The sequence below is a fragment of the Panthera pardus genome, unplaced genomic scaffold, assembly GCF_024362965.1.
Source record: "Panthera pardus isolate Hobbes unplaced genomic scaffold, ASM2436296v1 HiC_scaffold_20, whole genome shotgun sequence".
NCBI lineage: Eukaryota > Metazoa > Chordata > Mammalia > Carnivora > Felidae > Panthera > Panthera pardus.
In genome coordinates, this window is record NW_026526766.1 from 70,705,755 (window position 1) to 70,718,375 (window position 12,621).

A 12,621-nucleotide genomic window follows, 5' to 3' on the forward strand; every position below is an offset into this window, starting at 1 on the left:
AAGGCACAACTATGGGGAAGTTACCCACAATCTACATTCTTGAGGTCACCCCGCAGCTAAGTGGCAGACTCTCTGTGCCCCTAAACACTTCACCACCAGGCCTCCTCCCTGAAATTTCTTTTAACCGTCTGTGCCGGCAAATGCAATTGTTCCTGAGAAATTGGTTTCTTTCTTTTATTTTCGCCCAGTATGTGCCGAATGACTGCCCAGCCTTGCTGTTCGGCTGTGATGAAGAGCAAAACACAGAGCCAAATTTGCGGTTCAAATGTAATGACTACGTGGGGCTCAATATCCCTTATTTATGGATGGCTCTTCATAAATTAAGAAAATTATTCTGTTGGCTGTGATAATTGTTGAAGATTTTGTTCCCTATTAATATTCTCTTTTTTATTGTTTGCTTATGGTATTTGGGGTAAACATGTCTTTAATTATTTATATAGTCTAATCTGCTGATTTTATGTCTGCTGCTTTTATACTTAAGTCCTGAAATTGGCTAACGCTCACCTATTTTAACTATACTGTCTTCTAATTTTTAACGGTTTTATTTTTTTCTTTATATTTTAATATCTATGAAGAATTAATGTCAGTGTCTGGTATGAATTAAAGACATACGAGAAATTCATTTTGTTTCATTTGTTTTTCCCAAAGAGCCAGCCAATTTTTCTATATTATAAATTGAATAAATCTTTTCTTCGCAACTGACCTGTGATGCTTCCTTAGTAATACATGAAACTCGTAAGTTTCAGGATCTATTCAATCATCTTGATCTATATTTCAATCTTATTTTCGTGATTCTTGCCTACATATTCTTCCAGATAAGCTCTAGAATCACTTCCTAATTCCAAAAGAGGGTCAAAAAGAAAAGCTTTGTTGGGATATTAAATGAGATTGCCTTTTACCTATACATATATTTAGAGAGAACTTTCATTTTGATACAATTTTATTAAAATATTAAGGTATGTTTTTTGCCTCTCAGTAACATTTTGTAGTTTGTGTGACACAGGTTCCATGCACTGCTGTTTAAGATTATTCTTACATATTTTATATTTTCCACAAATCTTTTGAATGTGATTTTTCACTATATATTCTGCTTATCACTGTATACGGAAAAGTTCTTTATTTGGTATTCTTAGGACTTTAGTGAACTCTCAACTCTCTTAGTAGATTCATTCAATTTTAAGGCATGTAATCTACAAATGATGATGGTTTTAAATCCCCAAAACTCTAATCTTAACATTTATTACAAGTGCTCCAGCTTTGAGAACAATACTAAACAATGGATAATTCTGAGCCAGCACCCTTTTCTCTTCCCAGATTTAATAAGACTGCCTATATTGTTCCATAAGTGGCTGTGGGTTTAAGGACATCTTTTTTATTATGTCAGTTATCAACAAGAGTTCCTCAGAATTGTATTGAAAATGTGATTTAAACGATGATGAATGGCATTTTTATCTTCTACCAAGCAGCCATATGAATTTTTCCTATTTGTTATGGTGAAGTAATTTATTATGTTGATAGATTATATCTTATTTTAAGCCCTTCTGCATTCCTGGGATAAACCCTACTTGTTTGACAGGCTATTCTTTCAGATATGGACTGGTAGCATATTTGCTGTCATAGTTTATTATCTGTTTTTTGGTAATAGCTATCGGGTTGCCAACAAAATAACATTATTTTATTTGTTAATATAACCTGTTTAGCTTCCCATTACTTGGGCCAAATTATACAGTACAGAGTTACTGTTTCTGAAAAGTCTGGAAGAGTTTCATTGGTCCCTCAGTCATTTTTGGAGAATTAAAACTCTGATAACATTTTCCACTTATGACTAATTATACACTTGCATTTCTACTTTTTCTTGATTCATTTAAAAACTTTCATTTTCATAGAAAATCATACATAAAATATCAATGATTTTTATTTTATGTGCACATATTTATGTATGATGTTTTATTATTCTTTGAAAAACCTCTGGCCTCTTATATTCTTTGTTAGAGCTTCTTAGAATAATTTTACTTTTGCATTTTTCTTACTTATACTTTAAAAATCCATTATTTTATTCAAAGATTTCCCTCTTACTCACTCTATGGCATCCCATCTCCCTTTATAGCTCATTTTCCTTTACTTAAACATTAGTATGTATTTCTTTCAACTTCCATTGCAATCTTTCTTTTCCCAACTTTTGAATTTAATGTTTAATTGTTTCCACTTCCCTGATTAACAATGAAAGGATTTATAACTATAAAATTACATCAGTGTGTAATTTAGCCCATATCTCGTAACTCTGGTTTTAGAAATTTCTCATTTTTTATTTTCTAAAAATTGTATTTTTAAATTTCTCCTTTATCCATTTAATTCACTTCCTTTATGACTCTTGGTATTGGAGTCTACACACTTTTGTGTTTTTGTCTAGTTTCATACTTTAGAAAATGTTAAGGACAATCATTAATAACATTGACGCGGTTGTGTGTGTTTCAAGTAACCTTTCTTTTTCACTGTTTGCCTTTTAGTGATGTAAAGAATTCATTTGAAGAGTTACTGTTTAATATTTAAATCTTTATGTATTTAAATATTTATGTATTCAAATCTATTCTTTTGTCCTTTTATTCTTAGGAAATTCTTCTCCATTAAAAATTCAGATTGTCTTGGGGCGCCTGGGTGGCTCCGTCGGTTAAGCGTCCGACTTCAGCTCAGGTCAGGATCTCATGGTCCGTGAGTTCAAGCCCTGCATCGGGCTCTGTGCTGACAGCTCAGAGCCTGGAGCCTGTTTCAGATTCTGTGTCTCCCTCTCTCTCTGCCCCTCCCCTGTTCATGCTCTGTCTCTCTGTCTCAAAAATAAATAAACGTTAAAAAAAAATTAAAAAAAAAATTCAGATTGTCTTTTATTCTTAGAAAGTTCTCCTTCAAGACTATAGATGCTGGAGAGGATGTGGAGAAACAGGAACCCTCTTGCACTGTTGGTGGGAATGCAAATTGGTGCAGCCGCTCTGGAAAGCAGTGTGGAGGTTCCTCAGAAAATTAAAAATAGACCTACCCTATGACCCAGCAATAGCACTGCTAGGAATTTATCCAAGGGATACAGGAGTACTGATGCATAGGGGCACCTGTACCCCAATGTTTATAGCGGCACTCTCAACAATAGCCAAATTATGGAAAGAGCCTAAATGTCCATCAACTGATGAATGGATAAAGAAATTGTGGTTTATATACACAATGGAATACTACGTGGCAATGAGAAAAAATGAAATATGGCCTTTTGTAGCAACATGGATGGAACTGGAGAGTGTGATGCTAAGTGAAATAAGCCATACAGAGAAAGACAGATACCATATGGTTTCACTCTTATGTGGATCCTGAGAAACATAACAGAAACCCATGGGGGAGGGGAAGGAAGGAAAAAAAAAAAAAAAAAAAAAAAAAAAAGAGGTTAGAGTGGGAGAGAGCCAAAGCATAAGAGACTGTTAAAAACTGAGAACAAACTGAGGGTTGATGGGGGGTGGGAGGGAGGGCAGGGTGGGTGATGGGTATTGAGGAGGGCACCTTTTGGGATGAGCACTGGGTGTTGTATGGAAACCAATTTGACAGTAAATTTCATATATTAAAAAATAAAAAAAATAAAAATAAAAAAAAAAAAAAAAAAGAAAGTTCTCCTTCATAAAAATCTGTACCTTTTCTTACATTTCACCCCTTAACTTGCCCAATTGAACTAATTAACTTAATTTAGTGATTTTTTTTGTGGGTGTGTAGTGAGAGTCAAGACTAATTTTTAGATAAACTTTTTCCCCATTGATTTCTGAAGTTTCCTTTACCAAGTGCTATATTCTTCTATAGCACTTGTTTGTTTGTTTCTGTACCATATTTAGTCGTGTGTAGCTCCATTGTTCTGTGCATCCTTGTACCATTAATGTGCTATTTTAATTACTGTAGGTGTACAATCTGTTTTTATGATGGTGAGAATAAGTTCTCCCTCATTTTACCTCATGTTCAAAATTTGTGTTTTGTACCTGTCTATTCTTCAACACACATCCTATTCATTTATATCAATTTTTTAAAAATCAGAATTATCATAGTAATTACGGTTGTTGTCAGAATTTGGAGGCTACAGTGAGTGGTTCTTCAATAAACTGTAAAAAGGGATGCAATCTCCCTTCGATGGTTACATAAATCACCAAGATTTGCATATGCTTTAAATCATTACAGGGGCGCCTGGGTGGCTCGATCGGTTAAGTGTCCGACTTCGGCTCAGGTCATGATCTCACTGCCCGTGGGTTCGAGCCCCGCGTCGGGCTCTGTGCTGACCACTCAGAGCCTGGAGCCTGTTTCAGATTCTGTGTCTCCCTCTCTCTCTGACCCTCCCTTGTTCATGCTCTGTCTCTCTCTGTCTCAAAAATAAATAAATGTTGAAAAAAAAATTTAAATCATTACAGAAATGCACACAATGGTTTTTAAAAGAACTGAGAATAGGAAAACCTTATTAGATGCATTTTTTTTTAAAGTTTTATTTTATTTACTTTTGAGAGAGAGAGAGAGCACACAAGTCAGGGAGGGGCAGAGAGAGAGAGGGAGAGACAGAATCCCAGGCAGGCTCTGTGCTGTCAGTGCAGAGCCCAACTCTGAGCTTGACCTCACCAACCCTAAGATCATAACCTAAGCGGAAATGCAGAGTCTGATGCTTAAGTGACTGAGCCACCCAGGCACCCCAGTATTACTATTTCTAAAAAAAGATTGGGTCCCTCAGAAGAGGAGTTGATCAGCCATGGAAGCAGGGTAAGAGGTGATTCTTGGGAGTAAACATTAGTACTTACATAGAAACTCTAGTGTAAGGAGACAACATCCCAGCTAAAGAAGTTCATTGACATTTATTGTGCCATCGTAAAGGCACCTTTCTATGATGGAAGATCCATCATTTTTACCTCATTTAATTCTGTGGAATATCTGAAGGGCTATCTCCCTTTGTCTGGGTTTCATACAAACTAAGTGTATTCTTGACTTGGGTGTCCTTGCAGCTTCTGTCTACAGGGAAATACAACGTATTCCAGGCCTAAGTCTTACAATATCCATAATAGTAGGCATCTCATTGCTAATGAATTGAATTTTTGCTTAATAGTGAATTTCATTTGCCCATCCAGGAGAGATTAATCTCTTCTCAGTTTGATAATATCAGTTTTTCTTAGCTTAAACAGTGAGGGTCAACTTTTGGACTGTTAAATGAATCCCCCCATACCCTGCAAGCTCAACAACCTTCCTGGTGATACCTTCATCAACCATGGATCCAGTACTAGATTATACTAGAACAAACCTGTAAATCAATTTGGAAGGAACTGACAGATTCATAGTACCTAGTTTTCCCATCTTGGGTCCTGGCATATTTCAATTTATTCCTTATATATAGTTCTTCTTTTTCCTTTTTTGGAAGTTGCTTATTTAATTATCTACCTGCCAAGCTCTGTATACTACATCTGACATTTTATAAGGATCCTCATCATCATCATCATTATCGTTATCATTTGTATTTACAGTGTATAACGAGCAGCAAACTGGAAAGATTCCTGAATTTATTCATTCTGGACCTGATTTCAGTAGTGAGATGTCACAACTCTTCGAGAAGGACAAGGCAAAAAATCTTCTGATGAAATAGAAATTATGGTCTATCCTAAGGTTCACTGGTTCATAATTTTGTCCTTTTATCAACAAGGTAAAAAAGTAACTTCCGTTTAACAAAGCAAGGGAATCACACAGAATTTGGTCTTTAAAAAATCCATCCAAATTGGCCCGAGTTAAAAAAAAACATCATCATCATTTCAAGCTGTAAACTTCAGTGACTCGGATAATGGGATTCTGGTGTCTTTTTATCAGTGGAGAGGAATAAAACTGCACATTCGTTTATGTACCTGTATACCTGTGTCTCCGCGCATCTGTATACATGGATGTGGATTTATATTCATTATGAATCAACTTCACAGAAGTTCTAGGCCTTCACAGAAGAAAGGAGAAATCAGAGAGCAAGAGAAATAAATCACCAAATGCACCATGCCTTCCATGACTTACCCACACACCGAGGTTCTAGACCATCCCACTGGGTGTTAGCTTGACAAGTAAGCTTAGCACTTCCTTCTAGTCTGTACCCTTCATCACAGGTAACCAAACACACTGTCTTGTAGGACATTTCCTTGGTAGAACAGCTGATGCGGCCATGTTTGGGTTGGCGAAGATGGGGGCATGTTCGTACTATATAAAATGAAAAACATTGGGTCACATTTTACTAAATAAAGACAAAAATAGGAAGTTTAACAATGCCTACACATTGCAAGCAAGAAAATAACTTTTCTTAAAATGGCAAATAGTAAATAGCACATCATTATGTTTTGAGTTAGTATGGGACAACTGAAGGCATGTGTTTCATCAAATGCATTGCCCTACTAAGATCCTGGCACTCAACCTCCTGCCCATAAGTGGGAAACTTAACCTAAGGAGTCTGGTCCTAGATGGACGATGATACCTGTAGATTGGAGGTGGCTGACAAAGGAAGGGATCTTCAACCTTCAGCTGGGCCTCGGCTGAGCTTTTCCAGGCTACATTCCAACAAAAAGAGGACGTCTTTTCCAGGACAGGGATTCAGGTTCACGATTAACTCAATTCTCAGATCTCATGGGTACATCCTGGGCTTTTAATGACCCCAGCCTCTGTAATCTTCAATTTCAGTATCCTACTCCTTGACTGTAACTCTGCTCCTTTTGGCTTTTTCACTCCTTTCTTCCAAGACACTTGCTGCAAACTCTACTTCATGATGCTAATCTTGACTTACGCGCTAACGTTGTTTTGTTTGTGTGTTTTGCTGCTTTGGCAAAGAGTGCCAGTTGGGCACCCGATAACATTCTTCCCAGTTCTATTCAGCACCAAATATGCACAGTTAGAAGGTAACAACTGCCCACCTCCATCACAATGATTGACAGCCAATGAAATATAAGCTGCAGTTGTGCGGGATGTGTGGAAAAGCTTTTTAATGGTGACCCTTTCAATTGAGAGAGTACTTTTTGCCTTCCCCTCTTCCTCCTTTGTTGTCCTGAAATACGGACATGAGGGATGGTACCCCAGCATATTATCGTCTAAGTACGAGATACTACTATAGAATAACTATCAAGTACTAAGAGGGTACAGCAAAAAAAATTAAAGAAGCCTGGGTCTCTGATGATAATGGAGCTATCATACCAGCTTCTCGTCTTCTTTTAGATGAGAGAAAAGTAAACTCTTAATTGCTTTAAGACATTGTTATTTGGGTCTTGGAAATAGCAGCAGCTGTACACAATTCCTAATGTCCTGTGCCCAGCATCCATTCACTCCTTTGCTACTCTCCTAGGGAAAGGTTTCTCCCCTCTTTCATCTCATGGGATTTGTGTGTGCTCCAGCCCTGCTCAGAGGTAGAGCATGTGACTTAGGATCACATTTCCCTGGGCTCAGAAGTGAGCAGGTACAACTGGTGACATGATCCTTTTTTCTACCAACTTCAAAACCACCCTGAGAGAGTAGCCAAGGGGTATTTACTAACCCCTCAATGCTGGAAATGCCCCTGTGCCTCAGTCAGCCTCAACACCACCAGCAGAAGGCCCACGGGGTGTCCAGAGACACATGCCTTTTCCTAGTACTGCAAATTCTAACTTGATGGCTTCAACACTACATCAGAGAAGCTACGAGAGAGTACTCATGCTGATTCTGCCTCTACAGGTCCCCAAATGGAATCTGTGCTCTGAGCTCTCCTGGCAAGATTTTCCTCCCTGCCCAGCCCACCAAAATCCCATAATGTGTTTTAGGGTCTCTCTCAATTAATCCCATGATGCCCTATATTTCTGTTTCTGACAATCTCATAGGAAGCCCAAGGCTCCAAAGTTATCCCTCATCTATCAGGGTCATCCTCATATACGTCTAATCCAAATCTAACTCACAAACTCTGGCACCTGCCCTCTGGAATACACAATCAGTCTTCAATAAATCCCCTCATAACCTAAACTTCACTTGTGAACTTTTCTCTCACTTTCTTATCTTACTCAGAATCCAATGGTCTCTTATAGACAAGGCCTGGAGAAAAAGATGTCCTCTTTGTTCCTTGTGCCTTCCCAGATTATTCTCTCTTCCTCCTCCCTTCTCTGTAAAACCTTTTAGCTCCCACAAAGTATCAAAGTATCATATTAAATATTCAACATCTTTCTCCCCCCAACTGTCTGCTGACCTCCGGGCCACTTCTCATTCTTTGAAGATTTTATTCTATCTCTCTATCTGTCTCTGTCTCTCTCTCTCAGACACACACACACACACACACACACACACACACACATTGATGATTTCATTGTCTGTGTAGATGATCATTCCAGTATTGTGGGGTCATATTCTTCACCTCCTTTCCTGCAATAACCAAATCCTTCACCTATTTCATTGCCTTATCCTCTAGACCTTGCCATCACCAAGCTAACATCCCACCCTCTGACAACAACCTCCTGTCTTCTTGGATCACTCGCTGAAGGGCTTCAACTCCATCAGTTTCTGTACCCTACTGGGCTCTCCAATATGTTGTGTGTTCTGTAGATAAAATCATCTCTAAAGAATTTATACTCTCTCTACTTCTTTTTCTCCAGTTCTAGCTTAAACCCACTCCCTTCAGATTTCCAATCAGGGGAAGGAGGGCAAGGGAAAAGGAGAAAGGAAATGGGAGAATAAGAAGAGAGAAGACAGGGAAGAGAAGGGGAGGAGAAGGTAGGTATAAGAGAAGGAGGGGAGGAGAGAAAAGGGAAAGGGGATATGAAGGACAGTGTAGAGGAGGGAGAGGAAGCTGAAAAAAAGGGAGGAGAAGGTAAGGTAGGAAGAAGGGAAAGGGGAAGAAAGAGGGAGCGGGGAGGCTGTCCAGCCCCGTGGAAATTTGTCCTGTCAGACAGCATGTACATCCCTGTCATAAACAGAAATACAGAGAGGAAAAGAGGGTGCGTTTCTGTTAGATATGTCAAAGGATGGTCACATAAACTCATGTGCTCACAGATAAAATCCTACAAGCATCAGGAATAGCACAAAAAAATAACCCCTACAGAAGAACAAAGTTCTACTATCAACAATAGCACTTCTGCAACACTAAAGGCCTGAAGACAACATAGCAATCTCTAAATATTTTTGAACAGAATCATTTGGGACTCAGAATGTTTTGGAGGACTCTGGGTAGGATGCATTTTTCTTTCTTCCACATTTCTGTATTTGCCAGTTTTTCATATCAAGCATATATTTATGATGAAAGCTTAACTTTATAATAATAGGAAATGAAGTTGGGGCAAAACATTCAGTGCATATTCAACTGAAGTCACTGCTTGGCAGGATCTATTCTGAAGGAACCCATTCAAATGATATTAGTCGGCAGAGCATAAAATTGGGTGCATTAAATATATATTTAGGATTGATCATTCTTAGAGAAAAGACAAAAATCAAATGAGAAGCTAAACCATAAGCCTTTGCCTTTCAATCCCTGAGATGGCTTGGATCGAAATCAACTACTAGTAACAAATGAGTAGACACATTTTGCCTTCCACATCTTGATTTTTATTGAATGTGCCCATCACGTAAGTAGAATCATTGCTGAGTGCATCAAGGGCATAGAAATATTTTGCCTTCCACAGTTTGGTTTTTACTCAGTGTGACCACCATATGTAAGACAATGCCAAGTGCCACGTGGAATTAAAAGGTAAGATAAATCCCTGTGATCAAAATGTATAAAATCTGGAAAGCCATATTTTAAACAACTGCTTTTAGATTTAAAACACTGATGAAATCACTCCAGCTTTCCCACTCAAAATGAAATGGATTCGCAACATCTCTCAAGAGCACTGATAGTAAATTAGAGTTGGTGTTTCATACACATACAAATTATATTGCTTCTCAAATGTTGCTTTCAATAAACTTTGATTGCTCCTCTGAGAAAACAAAGCATATGGAAGGATTCCTAGTTAGCCCTTAAACATTTTATACTCCTTTTCAACCAGGAATGACCATTTAATATCATTCTTAATAGGAACATGTTTATTTATTAGGTTCAATAAAATTTTTTTTTATTTCAACAAGCTGACAAATTGTGCAATAAATGTTTCTTGATTCACATTCATGTCAAAGCAACTTTAAATGCTCATTTGGTGTTTTTAGAAAATAGCAATCGTTTCAAGAATACAGTCTACTAAGAAGTAGACACTGTGACACCTGCTCTGGTTCTCATTTTAAAGACTAATTAGATTTCCACCCATATAAATAATTCCTGTCAAACCCAAATTGTGATAGCATCTATACTGAAAATAAAATAAATCTGATATTAAGTGTAGGCTTCTTATTGTTGTGTGAGCCATTTTCTGAGGAAACCTGCTATCGCAAAATTTAATTTACTGTGATGTTGTGGCTTAGTTAGTTATCATTAGGAAACCACAAAAAGAACCCTTCCTAGTTTAGAAATAAATGTATAATTCAGAGAAAATTGAACAAAAAGTATAAATGCTTTATGATGAGTACAGAGGAGGAAGAAGGCTCAAGCCTATTAAGTATTACTTAACACTATAAAACATTAATGATGCAAAATGAAATTTGTAAAAGCCTTTACATTTTAAACTCCTCTTTCATTTCTGTCTCGATTTCAGGAGGATTTGCAAGAAAGAGATGCCATAACTAAAATGATTCTGTTCGTACCGTTAGATTTCACCTGGAAATGTAAAATACAACTTTCTCCAGTTATCCGTCCTGAAACAGAAGTGAATCCCAATGCAGCTGTCATATTTCATTGAATGCCAGAGGCCCCATTTGTGAGGCACACCGTTATTTTATGTGCCACTGATAAATAAACAGTAATATCTATGAAAGGATTTCATGCCACTGACTTTAAGGTACATCTGAGTTTTTAGAGATGTTAAAATATGGGGGAAAGTGTTTTATAATTAATGAAATATGGTATATATTTTCAAAGAACAATATGTCAAGTAACTAAAGTCACAAATGATGCACCAGAGGAAGGGAGAAAATATCTTCATTCGGGACAACTCTGTACACTGGTAAGTTATGTGGTAGCTTTGGGAATGAAACTAAAGGGATCTTTTAATCTTTGATAAACATTGTTTTGTTTATATTGGAATATCAACTGAAATCACATAAATAAGAACAAGAATGCTCTTTAACAATGTGAATGCATAATGGGAAGTGACGCAGTCCGACCATCAGTATATCTATTTATCAATGGACTTACCATTACATCTATTGATCAAGTTCTTGATCATTCACCAGAGGTATAACTAAGGGTTGAGAAGAAAAGATACATTCTGTGCTCATAAAGAACTCAGTCTAGCAGAGGCGATAGACAAGCTGATTAATAAAAGTTAAGTGTGTTGGTTTGTATTATATCGAGTTGGTTAAGCTGGGAAACAAGCTGTCAGACTCCCCTTACTACAGGCCAGGCTAGGGTTGGTCAGAAGAAGAACGTGCCCTGGATTTTGGAAAGCAGCCTGGACCACTGTAGCCAGACACGGTGATGGACAAATGTAGACATGTCCCACGGATCCCAGCTTGTCTTTGCTTGCCTCTATTCCATGTCCCAATTGTTGACTGTGTTGGCCTGAGGAAGCCCCAAGCTTGCTGCCAGGCTCTTGGCTGTGGAACCATGGAGACCTTCTCTAAGACCTCTCAACGCATTTCTCCTTTTCAGTCCCACCCCAGCAGCAGGGCAGGCTTGGTTTCACAGACTGAGTTGGTAGAAATACCTCTGATGCTCCAACTTCTCTTCTAGATCTTCAGTTTGCCTTCAGCTCCTTCCAAAATTGCATAAGGTCCAATTCCTAAAATAAATCCCTCATCCCATGACACTCGTGGTCACTGTGCCTCCTTGACTGAGCCTGACACACAGAGCACAGGCTCTAGAATGAGGGGAGAACGGGTACGTGGACACACGTACAGAAGTTGAGGTCATCCCATCCAGGCTGAGAAGTCTGATGACAGCAGAGGGTTTATATAGAGAGACAAAGAGCAAATTCAGGGCCATCAGGCACTCAAAGCTGTGGTAACAACTTGTCAAAGGATGGCTTCCCGAGAGGACATGGCCATTTCTTATGGCTTTAGTGTAGGATTTGAGGCTCAGGGTGTAGACTGTGGAGGGTAAAGAGGCAGGGGTTGGACCTTACCCTGAAGGCGTCGTCTACCCGCTTTTCTCACTCTTCTTTGGAAGACCAGTAAGTGGAAAAGTTAAAATGTAATGTTTTCCACCCTCTGCCATGACGTATTTGGAAGAAGGGGTAGTGATTTTACACAGAGCTGATAACTGTTGACTTTATAGGAATATATCTAAGAGGATTTCTGCATTTAACTTTTTCAGGCATGGGATGTGGCTTTTTTACCATTTGAGACTGCATGACTGAAAATGTCTTTCCTTGGCCTTCCCACATAAAACAGTAGCTGATCTGAGCTCAGAAATCTAGGGTCTGATTCTTTTCTCTCAGACTCCTGGCAACATACCCTTATCTTCTCATATTTAGAATGGCTAATAAGAGGCTCAAGTCTGATTCTCTTTCCTTTGTAGGTAATATTATTTATTTCTAACTGTGAAACAGGCACAATTTTCTATTTTTC

At 38.2% G+C, this 12,621-nt stretch overlaps 1 protein-coding gene across 2 annotated transcripts in view; it reads right to left on the bottom strand.

The window, feature by feature from the left end:
• Positions 1 to 12,621, bottom strand: part of SVEP1 (sushi, von Willebrand factor type A, EGF and pentraxin domain containing 1) — a 201,326-nt gene that overhangs the window by 124,564 nt on the left and 64,141 nt on the right. For both annotated transcript variants that reach the window (XM_053908172.1, XM_019454226.2), the window contains exon 6: positions 6,046 to 6,225. In XM_053908172.1, the coding sequence (XP_053764147.1) occupies positions 6,046 to 6,225 (180 nt within the window). The remainder of the gene's footprint in view (positions 1 to 6,045; positions 6,226 to 12,621) is intronic.